Raw genomic sequence first — 25,608 nt, 5'->3', positions numbered from 1 at the left:
AGAAATGCATTTGCGAAAGTTCCTGACCTCCATCATTCAATAAGATGTTGTTTGGGTTCAGATCGCGGCACACAATCCCCTCTCTGTGCAAGGCGTCAAGGGCTACCACCATTTCAGCTGCCCATCTCTGAACACAGCCCTCTGGGATGAAGAACCTGGAGCTCACTGCTAATTTTTTATCAAGATCCTCAAAAATTTGATGGATTTCCTTGTCTCCTCCCAGGGCAAGCACGCTTTGCTCCTTGGTCTCAGAGTCTCTCTGAAATAGAGAGCTCGGTTCCTCTTTAGCCTGCTCTGTGAACAGCAACACTTCCTCCACTGTGGCAGTGTCTGTGTGTGCGCAGTGCCCCTTGGCACCTGAGCGTGGACTAGAAATGTGGAACAGGCTTTCTCCTGTGTCATGTGCAGTGACCACTGCCTCCACTTGTCCCAGCCCTTCAGACTCAGGATATGAGCTGGGTAACAGAAACTGGTCTCCTGAGCTACCGTGATCAACAGCAGCTGTGAATAACGCCCCGAGATCTGCCTGAGCATGGTGCTTTGGGGTTACACCACAGGGCAGAGATGTAGTGGGATCACTCAGTTCCTCCGGGCCTTCTTTTCCCAAGCCATGGTACTGTTCGGAACTCAGCCTGAGGCACAACACATCCGGGGCTTCCAAGAGTTTACTTTCCAGCCTGCCTGCACTGGCCTGTGAGAACTTAGTAGGATTCATTGCTGAAGCCTCTTTAGTTGGCTGCCGTTCACCAGGTAGGTTTACAAGAAGGTCGGGCCTTCCTTCCTCAGCACCACTGACATCCTCAAAAGCAGCTTCCTTAAATGAAATAACTGGGACGGAGTCATCTGAGCCCCGGCTGATGGAGTCTTGAGCTTCTGTCTCTCCCTTGCTTTCTCTGTCTCCATCTGCAAGGGTAAAGAGCACTTTCAAAGGTTCTGGTTTCAGACTGTGCAATTTCTCACCAAAATCCAGTCCCAGGAGCTCACTTGTGCTGTCCTTACTGTCGATTCTAAAGAACTCCATAGGGCTGTTTTTTGACATAGTGAGGGAATCAGATGTCTGAGGGGAACAAGCTGCTTCTAGGTCCTCATCTCCAGGGAAGAACTTGAGCTGGGTGCTAGGGCTCAGACTGTCAGCAGCAAGGGGTGCTGGGAAACTGAGAACAGCCTGGGTGTCAGCACTCTCCCCTTCAGGCTGAATGGTAGACTCCTCATTCAAAGACCCCAGGTCAATTTTTTCCTGCCCATACTCATTGCATAGTGTTAGGTAGCCAGCCGTACACTCCTCCTCTGAACTGGAGCCTGAATCCGGCCATTTGGGAGAACCATCCTGGCCATCATCATCTTCCTGGTTGCTATCCTCTTGAGAACTTGGGGTGAGACTAGTCTTCAGCGGCAGGACCTTTAACATGCCCCCCATGTCGCTCCCTCTGGACTCAAAGCTGCTGCTGTCCTGAGGACTAACACTTGGCTGCTGCAGGTAAATGTGATGAGGCAAGGAAGGTTTCGTTTCCTTAATGTCAAAGCTTTCTTGAGAACTTCTGTTTAGAAATTTACTGATATATGACCAGAGTTTGCCACCTGTGAACAAGTACAACAAAGAATTAAGATCTCCAAATTGGTAGATACATAAGCCACTAAAAATATATATATATAAGTATTATAATAACTAACCAAAAATAAATAAGTCAATAAATTCATTAATATCAAAGATCCAATGTGTTTTCAGACAATTATATGCAATAAAATGTGACACTCTCCTCTACAGTTTACTACTCCTAAGTACTACTGCTAAGTACTACCATGAGTACGATACACATGCATCTCCTGGTGCCGATTATTTAAAAAATTACAACCTGTTTCTTCCTGTAAAAGGAATTCATTGTAATCCTCACATAACTAAAATCTTTAAGTTAAATGTTGTTTAGTCTTCTGCTTAGGTCAAAATTTGTCAACCAGAGATATATATGCTACTTAAAAGTGTATACTATAGAAAGGGATCAACAGCATCACCCCATTCTGAAAATGCCCAGTCTGGAACTGGAGGGGGGATCTGGAAGCTAGTACATAAAGATGCCTTCACAAGTGACATGTTAATTTATCTTCCCATCCTCTGCCCCTAGTACATGTCTCATGCTTTATATGAACAAATACAACTACTGGGGAAGATTAGCTGGGCAGCTCTTAGCAAGGTGAACCACTGAGGTAAGAACTCCCTGACAATGTGTTCTGAAACACACCTTTGGGCCCAGAGCCCACTGACATCACAGAACAAAACTAAGACCACAGACACCAAGTGAGCATGAATGAACCCAACATACCACCTACAATGCTGGCTAGATAGTTGCTTTACTGAGATTTCTTCTTATTTTAAGCATTAAAAACTCAGAATTAGAGAGGTTTTTCTAACTAGAATCTACATTTAAAAAATCATAGAAACCATAATGGATTAAACATTTAATGATTAAAAATCATATCAAAAGAAAAATTCATTAAATCTGGTGCCAAAGTCTCAAGAAGTGGAGCTGCAAATGCACACTCTGTGAAGACAGAGACAGCTTCCAAAACTGGGAAATGAAAGAAGAGTTAAGGACAAGTGAGATGGTGCAACTTGCTGCCAAGTCTAACGACCTGAGTTCGATCCCAGGGACCCACATAAGGGGAAGGAGAGAATCAACTTCTGCAAACTGTCCTCTGATCTCTGCATGCACATCATGATGTGCACATCCACATATGCAAGAAATAAACTTTTTTAAAAGAATGAGTTAAAATAAGCCTATCTTCTTAGATGAAGAGGGTGAATTTTCAGACCAGTTTTCATTTGCTGTTGGGCATCATATACCAAAGAAGATAGATCAAAGCAAATAATCATGAGCCATTGGCCACCAAACCCACCCAGGAAGCTTCTACTTCACAATTCAAGGACTTCAGTAAAACCACAAATCACCTTGCCCTGCCCCCAGCATGAAGAGCAGTGCGGGCTGTGACTATCACTGTGTCAGTCCCAGAGCCTTCTCTCTCTCTCTCTTCTCTCTCCTCTCTCTCTCTCTCTCTCTCTCTCTCTCTCTCTCTCTCTCTCTCTCTCTCTCTTCTCTCTCTCTCTCTCTTCTCTCTCTCTCTCTCTCTCTCTCTCTCTCTCTCTCTCTCTCTCTCTCTCTCTCATGCAGTAAGTTTCTCCCACTTTGGTGGCAGTACAGACAGTACAGTGTGTAGCCCTTCATGTCTCCTGTTGTCTTTAGAATATGTTCAGGGCTTCAGAGTTCCCTGTAAATACACTAACATTTAAGGATCTACCTTGACTTTCAACTGATTGCCACACTCTTTTGACAACAGTAACCACTGTGTGAAGCTGTGAAGGTGAAGCCTGGGTTTCATTGGAGACCTCAAGATGTTGGAGATGCCAGAGCCATGGTATACCTGCCAAGGAGAGCTGCAGACCAGGTGTGGAACTAGCTTGTACAGAAGTGTGTTGCCATCAACAAAGCTGAAAGGAGTTGGAGATCTGAAGAGTGCTTTGCATCAGACATGGCGATGCAGAGTTTGGAGTTTGCCCAGCTGGTTTAGGTCGTCTTAGTACAGTGTTTCCTCACTATGCCTCTTTTCCTCCCTTTTGGAATCGGAATGTATATTCGGTGCCACTGTATGTTGGAAATATTTGATCTGCTTTTTTATTTTGATTTTACAGAGGATTAAAGTTAAGAGATCGCATGAGTCTCAAAAGAGACTTCGGACTTTTAAACAATATTGAGATCCTGATAGACTATGGGGACTTTTGAAGTTGGACTGAATGCATTTTTGCATGATGATATGGCTATAAGCCTATGGGGGGGGGGGCGCTAGCAAATAGAATGTGGTGGTTTGAATAAGAACAGCTCCCATAGGCTCATATATTTGAATGCTTAGTCATCAGGGAGTGGAACTGTTTGAGAAGGATTAGAAGGATCAAGATGTGTGGTCTTGTTGGAAGAAATGTGTCACTGGGAGTGGTTTTGAGGTTTCATAAGCCCACACTAGGCCAGGGGTCCGTCAGCCTCTCTCTCTCCTCTCTCTCTCTCTCTCTCTCTCTCTCTCTCTCTCTCTCTCTGGCAGCTGCCTGTGGATCAGGATGTAACTCTCAGCTACTGCTACAGCACCATGCAGAACACCATGGTCCCCACCATGATGACAATGGACTAACCTCTCAAACTGTAAGCCAGCCCCCAGGTAAATGCTTTCCTTTGTAAGAGTTGAGTTTCCATGGTCTTGGTGTCCCTTCACAGTAATAAAACAGTGACTAAGACACCACTATCCTTGAAGTGTCCTTTCACAGACAGCAAGGGCTTCATAACTACAGGCAGAGACTTCTACCTAGCACGTAAAACACATTTAATAAAAATTTATTAAACTGAGCTATAAATGAATGGCATCTTTATAATGTTTTTCAAAAGCTTTTAGTGAAAATGTCTGTAAGTACAAATTGTGTTATGTGTAGGGGGTCATATGCTCTTCCTATGTTATAACTCATATATGGTTTTACTGTAAGATTCTTAGCAAATGCCAAAGAGAGTAAGAAAAACAGAAGGCACAAAACCCTAACACCATCCATACTCTTACCACCAATGACAGACACTCCTAACCATTCCTTTATTTTCAAGCTTTTACTCATAATTAACATGGTATCATATAAACATTTTCATGAGAAAATGAGTTGAAATGAGTGTTCAGCACGGCCGCACAAGTAGGTTTATAAATGGCCCCACAGTAGGTGTATAACACACTCCTTTGTTAGTGAATGTGTGTATAGTCTCCCGTCTTTGCTGTATGAATTATTTAAAATAATAGACCACGTGCCATCTCTAACTACATCGTCAAGACAGAACCCCAGAAGTGAGAGTGCTCAGTCAAGAGGGATGACTCCATCGAGGAAGAGCAAGGGCTTTTTGAGAAAGGTCTCCTGTAGCCCAGGAACTGGCAGGTGGATGAGAAGACCCTGAATTTTGATCCCCCTGCCTCTAGCTGGTGCGCAGGCCCTGAGGTCACCACCATGCACCTGGCAGCTGGCTAGAGAGCATGAGTATTCCTAAGGTTTGTATGCGGGCTGCGACACGGCTCTGCCAGAATCCCTTCCATTCGCAATGGACAACACAGCACCTCCTTCAGCAAGCTGCCTGCACCAGACATTAGCAATTACCATTTTATTAACCATCATGCCACCCTGTTTAATTTCCATTGTTTTCACTATTGGGTAACAATCTTAAATGTGACTGTTGGTGCTTTCTTTTTGGAACCTTCTGGGCTCACACAAGTTCCCTAACATGAATTATAAAAACTGGGTTTCCAGGAGGGGAAGAGGCTGACTGGGCTCCTCCAGCTTCACTCTGGGGCCAGTTCAACCTAGCATTCTGTGTGGAACAGAGCTCGGTGCAGATCACATCCTCTCCTGCACTGCTAACCATGAATCACAAAACCAGAACACATCATTCCTACAACTCTGAGTGTGTTATGCTTTCTTCAGAATTAAGGCCAACCCTAACAAACTAACATAACCAAACATCAATATTATTATAACAACACTAACTTAAACAACTGCTGTTCATTAAATCTCAAATACAGAGAATACCCAAAATATTGATCATCCTAGCACATCAAGCATATAACTGATATTTCTAGGCCCCTTAAAGCCTAGGAAATTGCAGTTATTGAACCATCTTAAGCTATAAAATTGTAATTCATAACGTTTAATTAAACCCCTCTGTCTCTCATTTTAATTTACTGGTTTTCTATAAGACTGCACAGTAAATATGTGGATTTGCCTGAGCAGAATTAAAACTTGGATTTAACACAAATGATATTCCTATAGCAATGGGAAAAGTCACCTTTGACCTAGAAATTCCCACTTCAAAATATCTGTCCTACAAATAATTCTTAAAAACAAAACAAAACAAAAAATGCAAAAAGATAAATACATGCAAATAACGGAACAGTTCACAAAGCAAGTAGGAGAGAACAAGTTGCATCATGGGAAATGTGCAGAACCACTCTGCAGCCATGCATGCTCACCACATGCCTAACACCCTAAGAAACACGCATGCTCACCACATGCCTGCCACCTTAAAAGACATGCATGCTCACCACATGCCTAACACCCTAAGAAACACACATGCTCACCACATGTCTGCCACCTTAAAAGACACGCATGCTCACCACATGCCTGCCACCCTGAGACATGCATGCTCACCACATGCCTGCCACCCTGAGACATACATGCTCACCACATGCCTGCCACCCTGAGACATGCATGCTCACCACATGCCTGCCACCCTGAGACATGCATGCTCACCACATGCCTGCCACCCTGAGACATGCATGCTCACCACATGCCTGCCACCCTAAGTGCTGTACACATGTAGCAATTTAATCTTCTGTAGGTCCTACTGAGTGCATAGTTGCAATGTCTCTATTTTGCAAATAAAGAAACTAAGGCACAGAAAGGCTAAGCAATGTGCCCAAGGTCACAGAACTAGTAATGGTGAGACAGCACTCCCACTCACATTGTCCTTGCTCTGTATTCCAGACTGGCTTTGAACTTGTTATAACACCCCTGCCTCAACCTTCTAAATACTGGGATTAGGGATACCACTACACCCAAAGAACACTTTGAGAGAGAGAGAGAGAGAGAGAGAGAGAGAGAGAGAGAGAGAGAGAGAGAGAGAGAGAGAGAGAGAGAAGTCAGTCAGTCCAGTCAGTCTCACTATGCATTCTACCTAGCCCTGGCCTGGAACTCACTATGTAGACCAGGATGCCTTGAACTCACAGGTATCTGCCCGACTCTGCCCCTTGAGTCCTGGGATGAAAGGTGTGCGCCACCACACAGTGTCCATGACCTTTTATGACACAGCTCTATATAAGCTCAGAAAGGTGTCTAATGTACATTGCTAAGATGACAAGCAGACCAGAGGCAACACGTAAGACCTGTTTACATTAAAACACAAAAACAGAAATAATGGGCACGATGGCTCAGGCCTGTTATCTCAGTACTGTGGAGCTGGGGCAGGGGGATCACAAATTCAAAGACAGCCTGGGTCACAGAAGGAGACTGTGTCCACAAGAGAAAGGACTTCTGACTGAGCATCAGCACCAACAGGAAGGCTCTCCTCACATCTACAGAGCTGGAGTCTGTGTGCTAATAATTTGAAAACTCAGTTAATAAAAAGAGACTCTGGTGGAGAAGTTCCTTCATGCCCTGCTCTGCTCTCATAGCCTTGGGCTTCTAACCTGGTTGTTCCTTTTTTCCCTGACTGAGAACCATCCACGCACAGAGCATGCCACTAGTTGCCAGGCTGTATCTGAAGAATATTCTATAACCATCCATCTCAGTAATATTAACACTTACAGCCTTGACTAAACAGTTTCTCCGTCTTGCTCCCTCAAATGCAGTTAAGAAGATCTTTAAAAAGAACAGTGAGCATTTGAAACCTGTCTTCTAAACCTGTTTTGTGGACACAGGACTATAGCATGCTAGGTAAGTGCTCTCCCACTAAGCTATGTCTTCTGCAGCCCTCTTTAAACGTTTCTGTCATACCCACTTCCATCTTGATATTAATAAGCATCTCCAGGGGAAATTGCTCAGTCAGAAAAGTGCTTGCCGGGCAATCTCCAGGGCCTCATAAGAAAGCTGGGTGTGGTGGAGGTATGCTTATTACCCCAGCACTTGGAGGAGCTCTGGGACTTGCTGGCTAGCCAGACCAGCCTCCTTCGCAAACTCCAAGGCCAGTAAGAAACCCTGTCTCAACAACACACTGTGGACAGCTCTCTGAGGAATGACATCTACAGCTGACGTGCATGCACATGTACACACACACACACACAAACAAACTCCAAGTCCTGTGTCCAAACCTGAAGCCCTGTTTTTCCTGACTCAATCTACTTTGCCCACAACTTGCTAAAAGCCCCCTTTTCAATGTTTTGAGCCAAGCACCCTGGAGTCCTGCAAGGTAGAATCCTGTCAGTCAGATCTACTTTTGAAATGCATCAGACTCAAACAATAAAAAGTGAGTGTGGGCAGGGACATTCAGATGCTAACAAACATCCTAACCACACCAGCACACACCAGCACACACCGGCACTGCTGTGGCCTGGAGAGAGCCCAAGTGTGCCTCCCACAGATCACAAGCTATAACTCTGGTCCCAGTGTGGGGCTGCTAAGAGCTGGAGACCTCGGAGAGTGGTGCCAGAGGAGGCCACTGGGTCTCTGGGTTTCACCCTTGGGGAAGGAATTACCGTAGTTCTCAGGGGCCCTGGGCTTGCACTGGCCTCTCTCTCACCCTCCCACCTTGTCTCTACAGGAGCCCAGCACTGTGCTGCCTTTCACCGGGAGGTCACTAGGACCAAGCAAACTCTAGTCCCATGGCCCTGAACATACTTTCTTGCCTAGGTGCCTAAGGTATTTGTTCAGGGTAACAGAAAATGGGCTAATGTGAGCACTCCCCAAGCACCATCATTCTGTCTAGTTGCTGCAAAACATCCAAGCTGTCCTCATGCCTTTTGTTCTGCTTGGTCACCAGGCTACCATTTTCCACAAAGTAACCACAGTGGCCCTTATGTTGCCATTCTTCTACTTAGCATCTGCAGCGACAGCTCCTCTTGTTCAGTCAAGTTCTTACCAACAGTGAAAGTGGCCCATGAGACACCGTGGGCCCTGCTTTCCAGCTTCCTGCTTCTCTCACTTCCCCCCGCTCTGCTCAGTCACCCTCGGCTGGCTGTTGCTTATCCACTAAACAGTGGCTCTGGGCTTATGTGCTTGTTTTCTCTTGCCAAGGCACTCTTTCCCCACAAACACACACTGTTCCTTCTCCCTCATCAAATGCTCCTTTCTCAGTATGGTGACCACCAGTGAGAACAACTCCCCCATCCCTTGACGTTCTGCTCTCCTAGTGTCCTCCAGCTGTGTATCTTCTCCTATGTGTATGTTTACCGTCTGCCCCCATCTCAAACACCATGTGGGCTCCATGCAGTCCAACTCTTCTGCACTGCTCACTGCTGTGTTAGAACTATATCTATGCCCCAGAAAGCTCTCAAGAAGCTTCTAGCTGAATGAAGTAAAAACAAAGAGTGGGAAACTCTACACATTCTAGCTAGTTCTGTAAGCTCTGGGTAGCCTGATCTGTGTATGATCTGTGAATCATAAATGCTCTAAGTTCAGCAGAACTATTTACACTATCAAAGCATCCTTTTTATAATCATTTCAGGGGGTAGTGCCACAGTGTATGTGGGAGTGGGAGGACAACTTACAGGAGCTAGTCCTCTCCTTCCACCACGTGGGACTGTGCACAACATCTTCATCCATGGAGGTACCACAGAAGGGCACAGTGGGGAAAAGAACACACACTTTTCTGCTCCACTACTTGAACCAAACCTGGGAAATGCACAGGTCCACAGGACCACGAAGACCAACCACACCATCATCTTTTGCCAGGTCTCTACATCAGCCCTTGCTCTGCTCTTGGCTCACTACACCCTATCTGTGCAGGCCAGCTTTTGTCAATTTGACATAAACCTAGACGTATCAGGGGAAAGAGGAGGTCAAATGAGTAATTGTCTCCACCAGACTGAGCTGTACGCAAGTCTGTGGGGGCACTGATTTGATTACTGATTGATTTGGAAGGGCTCGGCCCATTGTGGGTGGGGTCATCCCTGGGCTGGTGGTCCTGGGTTATATAAGAAAGTAGGCTGAGCAAGCCATGAAGAGCAAGCCAATAAGCAGCATTCTTCTATGGCTTCCGCTTCAGTTCCTGCCTCCAGGTGCCTGCCCCAAGTTCCTGCCCTGACATCTCTCTATGATGGACTGTAATTAGATCATGTAAACCAAACAAACCCTTTCTCCCCCACATTGTTTTGTCCCAGCAACAGAAAGCAAACTATGACACCACCTCCACACAAGGAGTGACCTTTTTGGTTTTGTTTGTTTGAAATCAGGAGGGACCCTCTCCTGCTTCTGAGATAACTGGCTAGTGAGTGGCCTCATGGAGCGTGAGTCAGACCTTACTCCGCAGGTGCAGCCTCCACGCACTTCTCCACAGCCCTCAGCATCACTGCTGTCCTTTCCTACAACCACAGCCACAGCCACAGTCTCCTTTCTCGTTCACCAAACACCCTGTTGTCACACTGTCCCCGTGCTTGGACCTTACATGCGAATGGTAGGGTTCTGTGACTCAGAACTCCTCCTAAATGTCCCCATTTCAGAGAGGGCTCCTTGAGCACATGAGCAGTCCTTTCATTGTGACCTGTTAGGTCACCCTGTGTTAGAGCGGCGGCCCCGACTTGTATCCAGTACTTTCTTGTTTTGTTTTCTCCTGTTTGACTCCACAACAGCAATTTAAGTGGGAAGGGTGGGTCTCTCCCCGCTGTGTTCACGGGGCCACAGCTCACTGTGCAGCACACGCAATCAATCTGCTAAGAGCAAACGAACTGAGGGTTACCATTTCCACTAACTTACTTCACATCACAAAGACTTCTAGAAAATTAAGCCACAGACATTTGAAAGGAGAGACATTCCTTCTAGGTTTACAAGTCCATGACAGTCTTCAATCATGTTTCCATTTGGTCACCTGTGGACAAGACGACTTCCGAGAGCAGGAGACCTGACGTCAGTGCACTGTAACCCTGGCACACCTCACGAAACCAGCATCAGCTGCAAGCTCAGTTCTGAGAGGCGGAAGGGAGGACAGCACAGGAAAGACAAGTGGAACGTGAGACTCAGGAGGAGGAGGAAGGCAAGCCCCCAACAGTGGAGGTGAGCGAGGGCCGACGCTTTGCCACAGATAATCTCCAGCGTGAATAATCCACACCGGCTAATAGAATATTGACCATAATTACATTCATCCTACTGACCTTGTTCTAAATTATTATGGATTATTACTACGCAAGTTATTTTGTTCCACACCAGAGGTGGCTGTATTTTGCTATCAGATGACATGACCTCTAATTCAATAATGTCTGTAATGCACTGGTATCCTCAGATAAAAGCTGTCTATAATGTCTGAACAAAGGTGAATTAGTTATCCAATTCACACACGCAATTAACTCTCTTAATACCTGTGAGACCATGGAGCCCCTCTGAATTTCCTATTAAACACTGCATATGGAGGTCTTCCTTCCATCTGTAGTTATCTTGTGTGGACTTCATAATAACAACATTAGTACTTTATTGCCCCCATCAAAAATCTTGCATTAGTTATTATGAGAGACCTCATTCCAGAAAGCAGTGCCTCTTTTTCCTGAGAAAAAGGTATTAAATTCTAATGTTACACCTATTAGTAAAATATAGTATTGTATTTTCAATATAAAAATAAGGATGACTCATGAAATATGGAAAATTTAAATTTTCTTCATTATTTTAAGAACACCTGTTTAAACACCAAAAGGCAATATATGTTATGTGAATTTATACTTACATGCCACAGTCACCTAAATAAAGGAATATTTATTTAAATTCAAGTGTTAAGAGGAAAAACCAGATCCACACAGTGTCTTCTGCCACCTGTTCCCTGGGAAGTGGCTGAAGGCAGAGCCCACGCTCTACTTTGTACTCACATGAGGTGCCCATGGCTGTGCTCAGGAGGCTCAGATCAGAAAATGAGGCAATGTCAAATGTTAAGCAAACACCCTTGCCTTCCCTGTAAAGGAAGCAATTAATTAATTCTGCAGGGGATGCTTTTTTAGTCATCTAACGGAAGTGTAGCTTTTTAGTGCAGACAAGGGAACAGAACTCAATCTCTAAATAAAACCCAGTTCTCTCAGCATGCGTTCACATTCAAGTTCTCACCCTGTCAGTTAATTCCAGAGCAAAGTGAACACATTAGGATGGCCCCACAGTTCAAGTGAAACTGGCTGGTCACCTGGGTTTTCCTCTTCCCTCCAAACTCACAGCAAGGAGGCTGAGCAGGAGTGGGGAGACAAGTTCCCCATCTCGGTGCTTATGAAACAATGCGGGCGAAGCAGCATCACAGACACCAGAGCACACGGCAGCTGATGCTCTTCACTCGGCCCCAGTCGGACCGGCCAACCCACCTTCAGCATGCTGCAGCACGAGAAACACCGACTCCTCCGAGACGATGTACTTGTGCAGACACACCATGTTGGGCACGCAGCGGGGGATGATGGTCTTCCTGTTCCTGCTGGACTCACTGCTTTTCCTTAGACCCTGACAGAGAACAAAAAGGTCAGTTGTACCCACAGTTGCCTTTGGAGCCTGCTGTGTGCAGTGTTTATCAACCACACTAATCTATCCGAGTTACTCGGGCTTCAGAGAAACCACTCATCTGCTGCTCTGTGCCCCTCAGTCCCCGGAGGCTCCACTGATGGCATCTGGCGTGAATCCAGACAACAGAAGATGCCACAAAGCTGCCATTAAAATCAATTACGTGGGTCAGTGTTTTTATTAGCGATGCTCTCAAACTAAGTCATCAGGATGACATACAGTTATTTCTCGGCGACCTCTAAGTTTGATTTTCCTTATGTACATCTTTAAGGCAGCAATCAGTTAGAGTCACATTCTCCAGACACCAGCAACCTTTAAATTCTATTCCACAACCCCACTGACTAACCTCCCAAAGGACCAGATGTATGCATGTTCTGGTGTTACACCCTGGTTTGAAAACCTGGGTAAATGCCACTGGGTGATGGCACGGAATGTCCACAAAGACAGGTAGGATTCACACATGTCTGTCATGCCTGACCAGCAAGAGAAAAGGGATGCTCAAGACAAGTAGCTTCCGGTTTGGGTGTCATAGGAATGTTTAATCAGGACATACTTAGAATACATACTATCACAATCCATTCTAAAAACAGTTTCAAAACTAAAGTTATTCATTTAATTATATACTGAATTCTCACCAAGGAACAAGTCAGAGTTCAGGTAACAGTTTCCACAACCCAAGTAAGACTCGCAAATCACAGCAAACATAGCTGAACACTCTTGGTTCTCAGATGCACTCTGAGAACACATTCTCTAACAAACTTTCTAAAGAGAAACTATAGCATGTTATCAGCTGTGAAAGACAGAAATATGGATCACCATGAACATAAAAGACTTAAATGCCATGCAAAAATTACTTTTTCTTTCAAAAGCATGTTTTTTAAGTTTTTGGAAGTCATTTTTTAAATTCACTAAACATACAAATTCTACTTACTTTTAAAATGAATGTTTGTTCTGTCCTTGTGTCCATCACAAGTAAAACCTATGCAAAAGACACAAGCAATAATTTTAACAAAATATAATCAAACATTAACTCTTTAATTTGAGAAACTAAGAGTTGGGGTGGAGTTCTGATTCTCTCCAAAATTCTAATTTCTGAATAGACTTTTTAAAAATCCTAACTCATAGGATCCGAACAGCCTTGTCCAAATTAGATTTATTACAATTTCCTTTTCTAAAAATACTACAGCATAGAAACATCACTATGCTTCCTGGATTTATTTTTAAAATATATTTCTTAAAAATACAGGCCATTGCCAGGCACGGTGCACATGCAGCTGGTAGTGCAGCTGGAAATTGGTGGCCTGGCGAGAACAAGGCCAGCCTGGCAATCCTAGGCCACCTTTGAGAGCAGGAGAACCCCAAATCAAGGTAGTGGTGGTACAGGTGGGGATGGACGGTCAAAGATGTTCTCCCATGGTAAATAGGACATAATTTATTAAAACATAAATTCCAACTTTCTTCTGAAATCACTTAGCGGCCCACCGTAACATGAGCTCAATAACTGAGTCCTTAGCGTCATCTCAGGTGTCCTTTGGGTACTGCATCTAAACCCAGGACCAGAGCTTAACTCCTCTTTCCATGTCAGCAAATCCTGCTGACTCTATACTCAACCCTTGTCCTGCCCTGCCCCCTCCCACTAATGCCCCCGACCCAACCAGAACCAGCTCTGTCCAGCTGGCACAGGCCCCCTGCTCCCTCCGCACTGCACAACTCTGTGGTCAATTCTCAAAATACCAGGCAAGGCTTTCTTTTTAAGTGTAGTTCGTGTGAAACTCTCTCACCCTCCACAAGGACCTCAGGACCATCTCACACACAGCCCCTTTGAATGGCCATCCCTGCCACCCTAGGAGAAGGAAACAGGGGCAAATCCTACCACAACCATGGTTTATTTTTGTTAAACACTGTGGCAGAGATAGGTCACAAAGGCCAATTAGCAGATATTCGAGACTTTGCAGGCCCATAAGTGTCTGCTATCATCTTTCAAATGTGTCATTTTAGCCAGCCAACAACCACAGTCTCAAATTAGGGAGAATTTATACCACAGAAATCAGCGAACACTGCAAATGGGACTTTCCCCTCAGACAGCCAACAGCACCCCCTAGAGGAGGGACGGCAGGCAAAGGTGGCCTGTTGAGCTTGGAAACAAAAGAATGGTGAGGAAGGAGATAGAGTTGCAGGTGGGAAGGAGATGTTGCGGATGCGATGGCAAGTCCCATCTTAGACACAGGCATTAAGAATGTTGCTGACATCTTCTCTGACCTCAGCATCTCCTGAGCGCCTGAGCTGCACTATTTAAGTCAACCTATGTTGCAACAGAATGTTATTCACACAGGCACCTCTTAGATGTCCTGCAGAGTTCCCAAACCCAAGCTCCAAGTCTCTCTGAATTCTCCAACTGCAGAATCAGCAGCTAAGTCAACAAGCCAACTGTACTTCTTGAGCCCTTTTAACCACCTCCTGCTCCTTCACCCACCTCATTTTAAGTATGCACTATGTCAGCTGTGGGTAATCAATGCCAATCCTCTCAACAACCCTTCCTATCCCACACATCTCCGCCGACATTACAGCTCTGGGTGTGACGCTATGATGGAAGATGATAACGGTGGCGGCGGCAGCGGCGGCGGCGGCGGCGGCGCGGCCATATATGAGCATCTCTCTGCAATGACCTCACAAAAGCACATCCAGGGTCATGGTTGCTGTCACTGTTACCGCAGCTTCTCTCTGGAATGTTCTCCCGGCCAGTTATCAAACCTCATCTTTCCACATTCAGCTCAAACCCCATCCCCAATACTGATGGCTCTTCCTCTGTCCTCCCATTTTATATGGTACTAACTTCTATTATGACATCTCAAACTCTTCAATTTGGTTTTACTTGTTCATTTGTCATCTCCCAACCAGATGTCAAACTCCTTATGGGCATGTCACAGACAGTGTCATAGTCCTCAGAAATGCTCATAACCCACTCCAGACTCCGTGAGTGGACTGTGCTATTCTAGAAAGGACTTCACAGATGTAATTAATTCAGAGCTTACAGATCACTTGGGGTTGTCTGGGTGGGTTCTGTTGATCCTTACATGACCTTCTAAAAGTGAAGACTGCATCCTGACAGAAAGAAGGGGAAGCACAGTGACATGGTAGAAGGGGGTCTTTCTAGTATGAAAGGGTTTACCTGGCTAACATGTAGACCCACCAAGGGGCAAGAACCACAGGAGCACATCTAGACGCTCAGAGAGAGTCTGAGAGAAACAGGCAAAGTTTAGAAGCAAGAGCAGCCCTCAGCTGGCCAGCAGCAAGGAGACAACTCATTCCTCCAGCTGCAGAGGCAGCAGCCTACGAGCGAGACTGAGTGCACATGGAGGCAGGTCCTCCACAGGCTACAGCAAGGAAAGTCGTGGTGCCAGCCCATAAGGCCTGTGTCATGCCTCTGACTTTCACAACTTTAACATAATATGTTTAGTGTCTTCAGACACTAAATCTGTCATGATTGGCTACAGTTGGCAATAGGGTAGAAATGGTATTTCTGTTTTGACTCAGGAAATCCATAAACACACAGTAGCAAGTTCAAATCTAAGAATACAGGTGGACAGCAAGGTGGGAATGGAACTTGGAAAAGAAGTGAGGACCAAGGATTTATATTTGAGCATTCCCCACAAAGACACAACCTCAAGGCATGCGGAAAAACTCCACTGAAATTTCCCTTCACAACACACACAATACTGGGCTTCAGAGAGTTGTTCAATCATGGAACACTCTCAACATCCCAAACAAGTGTGCATTTCTAATCAACAAATTGTGAATGTGAGAAAACAACTGTAAAATGTTAACTGACGCTGCTCAAAAAAGCTACCAAGCAAAGAAGGGACAATCTGTACTGGGACAGTGAACTCTGAATGCTTCCTCCCTCACTGCGAACCTGCCCTGCACATGTGCAAACAATATGCTGTTTATATCTCATTTAGAAAGCTGTGCACACCTGGAATACTATAGGTAGGTACGAAAGCAGCAAGAAAAAGAAGGATGCTCCAAGGAAAGGACAGTTCAGATGTGAGACAGAACTACAAGGCGTGGGTAGCCATCCACCCACTAAGCAGCAGCCACCACGAAGGATTGAGGAAAAAATACTGGAGAAGGCATCAGGAAGTCATAGGTCACTATCATAAACTGCTCAAGACAGAAGCCAGGTGGCTCCAAGTCAACCAGACGAATGAAAAATTGGGGGTGACAGAGCTGAACCTTTCGGGAGAAGGCACTGAATGAAAGGGGATGGTGGACCCTCAGTTCAAACAAAGGCTTGGGCTTTCATCACTTACACATGGAGAGACCTAGCCCTCTTAACTGCCAGTAGGGCTACTGACACGTTCTCCAGAAGGAATGACCCTCCACGGAATGGGAGTAAACTCACAGCCCTTGAACCTGACGGTGAATCACACAGTGGTCCCTCCCCACATGGAAGGTGACGAGCGGCTGTGGGCTCTGTGGAGGCATCTGTACTGCTAGCATCTCATCTGGTTTTACATCGACTTACAACTCTACGTCACTCCCCAGAGAGCCAATCGTGTTTGCAAAGACACATTTACATGAAATGGAAAACATCTCTCCGGGTAAAAGGTAAGTTCAGAGAACTTCATTTTCTTACCAGAAGCCACCTGCCTGACAGAACAGTGAATACCTGCAGGAATGGGGTGGGGGTTCCTCTCTTTGCTGGCCTCACTCTGGCATGAAGCACGAAGCAGACAAATAAATACGACGCACGAAGATGGACAAACTTGGCAGGAAAGCGCAGGCTGATGCAGCCTTTCTTCCACCAAGTTTGTCTGCCACGCGACAACGTTCACATTGAGGTAATAAACACAAGAACATATGTGATTTTTTTTAAATGTGCCCTTTGACTGTCAATTTCTCCCAAACAGGTGTTGCCTAAATGATTATAAATTGGCCTCTGGGTACACCTCTTCAACTGAGCCATACAGGGCTGGTGATAATATAATTAGACCTAAAAACATCAGGCTGGTGAGTGCTCTCCATCTGTTTGGCAATAATGTTTAGTTAACAATAGTCTTTAAAAGAAGCACCTTCAACTTCCATTCTTAAAGCTATTTATAGCACCATTCTTAACACACCAGCACTCCTGCTAACAAGAGCTTTAGCACTTGGAAATTATTGGCCATACGGCTGTACACAAGGAGAAATGGCTGCATTTCACATCTGTATCCCTCCACATTTGCGCTGCAGCCTCATTGAAGTCGAGTCCTTAATGAACAGTGGTATGGCATCAATATCATAGCCGTGCGCACACAGATCATAAGGAGCCAGACATGTTTTTAGTGCCAACAGTAGGCCAATCTGTAACGAAGCTGTCAGCATAAAGGACAAAAGAACAACGTCTTTAACCCTCAAACTGAATTTGTTCATTTGTAGACTCAAACACAATTTACAAACTGCTCATGGGTTTGCTCACCTTTGTAAAGACAAAAACCTAATTTGTCCTAATTTGATACAATTGTCTTTCCAACAAAAGGCTCCTAAAACCATCTTTTATTTCATGATAAAACAAGTACTATTACTAGCACTATCATGAAATAATTACCTTGGACAGCCTATCTTACTGAAAGAATACAATTAACATATTTCTCTCTTTCATTTTTCACACTTACATATCAGCACTATATTAACATATGGCCTAACAGAAAGGATTACTCCATCTTTGCCCACAGAAATATAAACAATGACTTGGGGGCGGGCAACTAACTCCATCTTTGCTTCAATGCCACCAGGACCAAGACCCTTGCCCACTCTTCTTTATAGCAGAAGGGAAAGTCCCAAGTGGTTACAGGTCGCTTTGTAAGCCAGAGTAGGGAAGCTATGCAAGATAACCACACCACACCTCTGCAAAGATAGGGTGGGGTCCCAAGGCATCAAATGATGATTTTAATTTAATGATATGAAGAAGACTAAATCTAGAGAGAAGAAAAGAGATCTACACACACACACACACACACACACACACACACATTTGCAATGAAAGGGTGATACAAACTCTCAGAGTGGGACTGTTGCCTATTCCTGAAACTTTTTATTTAATTTAAATGTTGACATCAGAAGTCTAGAAGTCTGAAAAATTAAATAATTTGGAGGGAAATTCTTGCCTCCATTTTGGTGGTAATTTGTAGGACTCTGTGCTTAAGAGAGAAGAGAGATGGGATCGGGAGAGTCACCTTGGACAAATGCAGCCCGGCCCTGAACTGTGTCACCTCGGACACTTAACGTTGTTCTCTGGGTGAGATCTGAGTAAGCAGTCAGCAAGTTACACCACTAGGACACCCTCCTCTTCACCCCCCACCCCCGCCACACATACACACACACACACACACACACACACACACACACACACACTCACAACAGAAGAGAGAACAATAAACAACCTACAATTTACAAACCAGTCATCTAATAGTTCAGGTAGGAAGACTGTGCTGCACGCTACGTTCTCATTTGAAAATTGGCCACATTGCACTAGACTACAATTAGGCAAATTTTTAAGCAATTTGTGTCAGCAACATTAAAATGTCACCCTTCTGCAGAATTGGCTGTGCACAGCAAACCTCCAGCACTAAAACTTCAATGTCCTCAGTAACGTGATGGTGATCACATGCTCTCCATATTCTGATCTAAACCCACCTCAGTTTGCATTCTTATAAAACTCAAAGTGTGTTCCAACATTGGCTGTTAGCCCCATGCCTACTCTCACAAGCCATCATTCATAAAACTTCAACTACCAGAGAAAAGGGCAGGGCACTAGCCTTTTTTGACATCAGCCCTCTAAGTCTCTCTCACAATCACCACAAGGCCAGGCCATGATGTTTCTAGTACACTGTCCACAACGTTGAAACCAAGAGATGAGCCACTGTGCTCATCCAGGAAGTTACAGTGCAGGAACCGGCACCAGGAGAACACACTGCAAAGAGGCTTCTCCTGTTGGATCAGATGCCATCTGTCTTTGGCTTCCCAAAAGTCCTCGGAAGAGAATGGAAGTCTGAAAAGTAAATGTGACCTGGATACTCAACTCCAAGACACTCTCACCTCCTACGCTCAAGAAGATGTTTCAGTAGCAAATGCATGAGACATCTAGGATTCACCCACAATAATTTTAAATTTCTTTAGAATGAAACCAAAGTTTTCTTTGTGCTAGAACTTCCGTCCAACCTGATACATCACTATGAAGTGAATACATGACCCATGGAACCCCGCCTGTGAACAGGAGTCACAAGTCACCTGCTCTGTCAGACAAAGCAGGGTAGCCTTGGGGCAGGTTGAGTTCAAGTACGTATTTAATCCAGAAATATATTCCAAAATAGAAAACAGCAGATCAAATCTACCAGAACTGTGTGAAGTTAGCACTCAAGAGCTACATATTTTAGCAAGTAAAATTCAAAATACCTTAATTTAAAGTGTACAAACATCTGTGACTTCTAAAGGGCCCCCTATTTCAGTCTACCTAATCACCTAGCTGGCTGCCTCGACTACTGCCAAAATCAAACTGGGACAAAAGGGAAAGAGCTGTTAGGCGGCACAAGCAATGAGACGCGAAACTGGTAAATAACTGCATTTCTAAGAAAACAACTAATTTTCATTTTCTTCAAATGCCCAGGCAGCTGCAAAGGTTTTCGTATGCTAATTTTTTAATTAGAAGGTATTTAGGCAGTGAAAGCTTTCATATGCACTTCTGTTTCTTCATCAAACGTGATCTCCCCAACTTAGCACCAGTATAGCTAGTGGCGGCCTGAAGGTTTACCATCTGCTGCTACCCAGAGTCACGGTGGCCACCTTCAGAACATATGCATCAAAGCCCAGAGATAAGAGACTGAAGAAATACTGCCTAAGTCAGCATAAGGGAGATGATGCAGCCAGAGGCAGGCAACGGGCAAGCTACCAGAAAATACTGAACACAGGGAGGAAGCAGCCACACACAGAAAGTACCCAAGGTCACAACCATTCCACTAGCCAAACCAAGGGCAAGGGGACACCATTGCCGAGGAGATGTGAAAGCTTTTCTTTTTAACAGAAGGCTGATCGCACTGAAAAATCAACCTTATTCAAAATAAGCCTGTTCTGAGTAAGCCAAAATATAAGATTTAAGTTGTTTGTTGAGCCCATGAATAATGACAATAAAATCAAATGGTTTACACAGACACAAACAGTGCATGCTAGGAAGGACTTCTCTCCCGGGCACTTCAAGTCCAAACATTTCCCAAGGAAAATACACTTGGGAACAAGTTTAACAGAACACCAAATACAAAACCTGATGTGGGAAGACCGACGGCATCTCTCCAGGCATGGTGGCACATGCCTGTAGCAATATTGTACTGGGTGTACACCCCAGCGAACAAATTCTTACATGTGAGTATTTACATACTTAGCCATCACACATGATTTTTTTTAGTGATTATCATTATTAATTGTAATAAATGACTAAAAAAAAAAAAAACAAATGCTTCCAGAGTAACTTATCTTCCAAGAAATGCTAAATAATCATGGCAAATCATAATGTCGCAATATTGGAAGAAAGGTATCTTGGTGCTTGGAAAACAGACTTAGGAAGCTAAGGCAGGTGGATTGCAAATTCAAGGCCAATCTAGACTCAAAAAAGAAAAGAAGGAAGGGAGGGAAGAAGGAAGGAAGAGAGGGAGGGAGGAAGGGAGGGAGGAAAGAAGAAAAGGAGGAAAGAAGGAAAGAAGGAAGAGAGAGAGAGACAGACAGACATCATTTACTTAAGGGGATAACCACATTTAGCTGTCATACATAACACACAACACTGTGGTGTTTGCACAACTGTAACACTGAATCTCAAAAATATATTCACCTTAACAGAAATTCATCAATATAAAATTTTCTTGTTTTTCATCTCTTAACCATAGTTAGAAAAAATACACAAAATAAATTTTAGAAAAATATTTACCAAAAGCAAAACAATTAAAAATAAAAAGAAGCCAGGCATAGTAGTACATACCTTTAATCCCAGCACTCAGGAGGCAGAGGCAAGTGGATCTCTGTGAGTTTGAGACCAGCCTGGTCTACAGAGTGAGTTCCAGGGCAGCTAGAGCTATATGGTGAAACTTTGTCATACACACACAAATAATAATAATAATAATTTTGAAATAACAAAATAAATAAATAAATAGATAGATAAATAGAACAAAATGGCACCAAAAGCATCTTCTAAATTGAGTCTCAAAATGGTAACTGGTGATTCAGTTTGTGTTGATTCCAATCTTTTTTTCAAATGTGTATTTATTTTATTTTTGTGTATGGTGTTTTGCCTGTAGGTATGTATGCATGTGTGGTGCCCGAGGAGGTCAGAAAATGCACTGCAGGCTGGCCTAGAAACCAATTCTAAAGAAGCATTTCTTCAACTGAGGCTCCCTCCTCTCCAGTGACTCTAGTTTGGGTCAAGTTGACATAAAACCAGCCAACACATAGTCATGAAAAAATGATAAGTGGACATCATGAAAATTAAAAGGCTCTGCTCTGCAAAGACAATGTGAGCATAAACCATGGCCCAGTAGCCAAACACACACACAGATTCTTCAAACTCAGAAATGAGAAGCAGAAGCCTGGTTCTAAAGTGGGCCACACAGGAGTGAAGCTGGGGCCTGCCACCACGAAGCCAGCCAAATACAGAAAGACAGAAACTGTGCATTCTCACTTACATTAGGAGTTACAGGCAAATGGATTGTAAAAGTTACCTGCAGAGCAGGGCTCACAGGCCGGAGATGGGGGTGGGTAAGGCTGACAACAAATAATTGTATAGTTCCAAACAATTTATAAAGAAGATTTTGGATCTGCTCAGCAAAAAGAACCGAACACTTCAAGTGGGGCTATGCAAACTAGCCTGCTCACTGCACAGGACACACCTACTGAAATGCCACATTGTAACCCACAAACACATACAATCATTGCATGCCAATTAAAATTCTTTCTGGGATGGAGCTCAGTGGTAAGGCACCTGCTGAGCATGAAGAGGTCCTGGATTTGACACCAAAGGCTGAGGAGGACACAGAGCATGTGACTTTCCTGCGCAGCAGCTGGTGGAAATACAAAGCTCCTTTGGAAGACAGCTGGGCAGTTTCTTACAAAACTAAGTCTTCCCTCTCCATATATGACTCAGCAATTATGTTCCTGATGTCTGCCAAAGGAACTGAAAATATGCCCACACAGAAATGCCCACAAAAAGGAAAGCAGGTTCTTCACTAGAACTCAGGAATGAACAAGACGTCCTTCGGTGGGCCGAGAGGATGGACAGATTGCAGTGCGGTCCAGTGAGACGCTGCCGAGAGCAGCCGTGAAGAGGTGGGAAACGTCCACACACCTCACCTGTAAAGAAAAGCAGACTACAGGCTGCACACAGACACGCTGGAAGAGGCAGTACCATGGAGACAAGGAAAGGACCAGAAGCACCACGGTGCGGGGCAAAGGGTGGAGGGACAGCCAGAGGAGCAAGGCAATGAAGACACCCTGAACGACACCACAGCGGTGCGGGCACAAGTCATCATACACCTGTACGAAGACATACACTGCAGACAACGGCAAAATAAACCTTAATACGAATGAGGAGACGCTGAAATTCAATTTTTTAGGGGCAGGAGACGCAGCTCAGCAGTGAAAAGCACTTGCTGTTCTTCCAGAAGACCTGGACTGGGTTCCCAGCACCTCCATTAGGCAGCTCACAAGCCCCTGTAACTGCAGCTCCCGGGGACCCCACCCCTTTCCTAGCCTCTGCAGGCCCTGCATTCACACACACATGCACACAGACACACAAATATATGTATAGAATTTTTTTAAATACAATCGATCCTTTTTTAATTAAAATTTAACTATATTAGCACAGATCTGTGATCAAGCAGCCTCAGAGCCAGAGCAGGTTCAGATAACACCATCAGTTAGCGTATGTGACAGAACAGGGAAGCAGAGCAGAGCAGCTCAGATAGTTACAGTGCAGTGTTTGCCTATTTGGAACACGGTCTGATCAGCTGGCCGCCTACAGCTGACTGGAGCCAGGCTGCTGTGACTGGCTGAGACTCTGTAACTTGTTATAAAAATGTGTGTGACAGTTTGGACTTTGAACACTTCCCAAAGGCCCATGTGTTAGAAGCAGCTCAAAGTGCTGTCAGGGGGTGGTGGAACTGTTAGTACAGAGGACCCAAGGGAAGGGCATAAGGGCAGGAGTCCATCCTTGGATACTGGCCCCTAGGCCCTTAGCTAAGGAGACACAAAGGCAGTCAGTTTGTCCTGGAGAGGTGGTCCATCTCACTGAGACTCATAGTGTTGGGCTTTTCTCCTCAGCTCCTCTCTGTATGGCGTGTTGGGGTGGAGACAAATGCCAAGGCCATCAAGTCTTGCATTGCCCTGAGCTAGTTCTTTGGATGGCATCTAGAGCAATCAACTCAGAACATGTGTGTGTGTGTGTGTGTGTGTGTGTGTGTGTGTGTGTGTGTGTGCAAGCGCATGTGTGTAACCTTCCTACAGTATGAAGGACAAATGTAATCTTATGATATAGACTATGACACGTGCTATCATAGGCATAAGCCCTGAATCATCTGGCTGAAGATGGGATGGCAGGCACATCTTTAGGATGCTAACCCACTGTCTTCTCAGATCGCCAGCTCTTTGAACAAAGCGCAGCTTCAACATTCAAGTCCTGGTTTCTGTCTGTGTGAAGGGCAGCACAGGCCACTTACATCTCCACAGGCCAAGCAGCAAAGCCAAGAGTGCATCAGCAAAGCCCTCCAAAACCCTGAGCCAAAATCAGCCTGTCTTCCTCTGCAACTGACTACTGAGGGCTCCATCACAGCCTAGGAGGCTGCACACACTATGAAGCTATCTTTACCTTAGTTTATGCTCTTGGGTTGTAGCTCCCAGACCAACTGAGTAACATAGCTTCTATCTGGCTGACACCAGTGGAAGCTATCATGTGCGCAGCCATGATGATGGGGAATCTCTACTTCCTCTCACTTTTGTGGCCAACCTAAAACTATTCTAAAAATAGTCTTTATATCTTTTTACTTTGTTTACAAGTCATTTGGCCAAATCCCCAACTCTGGGGCAAATAACTAAATGTCTCACACCCTAAAACAAGACAAATGGGGGTTATTCTCCAGTAAATAACTCAGGCAGTAACTATTCCAAGCACAAACATCCATTTAAAGACTCTCCACTCTCCTCAGCAGCACCTCTAGTATGGGGTGAGCCTCTGTGAACAATATTCTATCACAGAGATAGCTTTTGTGTGAGTCTTCAAATCCTACACCTATATCCCTACTACTGCATAACACGTGTTTCCACGGGACATGGTGTTTCATCAGGGAACCTCACACAAAGACAGCAGAGGCAGGGTACAAAGGACAGAGAACGGCTTAACAGGACTCCTGAAGAGTGAAGAAAACAACACTCAGAAAGCTCTTCTCAGAGCCAAACATCTTTGTCTTCTTAATTGTATGTATGTTTTCTGTTTTCGTGAGGAACCTGCCCATGGCCATAAAGAGAGGGAAAATGGCTAAGGAGAGGGAGAACACTAAAGTCCTGGGTCCACAGGCCCAAGTTCAGGCCAGCCATTCAATTCCATACTGAGTTATTTATCCTGTTTCTCCGGCTTAAATTCTGAAGTTTCCTCCAGATGGCGGCTTGACTTAGTTAAGTTTGGGTGAAAATCAATCCCTCTAAAACCATAGTCTATTATTATATTTCACTTCAGAGACTTGCTTGCATCTGCTGAGAAAACCTAATACTCTTTAGGTTGCTATTCAGGCTTTCCCTGCCCATGCCCTCCACAGATATGCCAGAATCAGGGTATAATGCCTAGAAGCTAGAATGAGCTCCAAAAAGCAGCAGTCTGCCCACACAGCCATCTACCATACACTGGTGAGAAATGGCAAGTACAGGCCAGTCAGATGCTCACTCACAATGATAATGGACATGGCAGCAACTCCCTGCCTGTCGGTACATGCCCCAATCAGCTGCCTGGGAAGCCTGATTCCCTTTCCAAAAGAAAATGCCTCAAAAGCAAGGAAGTTTTAAAAACTATTTCAAATTTTTTAGTGAGTTTATACTTTTATAGAAGATGAAGCCAAAGTTTGGTACTGGTTGAAACGTAGCATTTTGATGTAATCCAGAAAATGTACTTAGTGTAAGAATGCAATGTGTTCGTGTCCTCCCAACAGTTCAAAACCCTTATAAAACACAAAGGCATGACACTCATTGTCAAATTGGCAATGTCATTGATGGCAACCCAGCACCTGCCAACAATCCACAGGTGTGCTCTGTGGGAGCTGTGACAATGGTGGGGGTGTGCTGATGGATGCTGCAGGTGTACACAGCCTCAA

General features: G+C 44.7%; 1 protein-coding gene across 4 annotated transcripts in view; it reads right to left on the bottom strand.

Moving 5' to 3' along the window:
- Rps6kc1 (ribosomal protein S6 kinase C1) overlaps positions 1-25,608 on the bottom strand; it is a 154,268-nt gene that overhangs the window by 33,399 nt on the left and 95,261 nt on the right. For 3 of the 4 annotated variants that reach the window (XR_009383102.1, XM_059280093.1, XM_059280094.1), the window contains 3 exons: positions 13,167-13,214; positions 12,046-12,178; positions 28-1,578 (listed from right to left, as the gene is read on the bottom strand). Coding sequence is in view for 3 of the 4 variants with exons in the window: in XM_059280093.1 (XP_059136076.1) it covers positions 28-1,578; positions 12,046-12,178; positions 13,167-13,214 (1,732 nt within the window). In the remaining variant the exon portion in view is untranslated. Of the gene's footprint in view, positions 1-27; positions 1,579-12,045; positions 12,179-13,166; positions 13,215-14,708; positions 14,793-25,608 lie in introns of those variants that run through there. The other variant, XM_059280095.1, reaches the window with a different exon arrangement.

This window comes from Peromyscus eremicus, chromosome 15 (assembly GCF_949786415.1).
Source record: "Peromyscus eremicus chromosome 15, PerEre_H2_v1, whole genome shotgun sequence".
Lineage (NCBI taxonomy): Eukaryota > Metazoa > Chordata > Mammalia > Rodentia > Cricetidae > Peromyscus > Peromyscus eremicus.
This window is presented reverse-complemented; position numbering and strand designations above follow the sequence as displayed.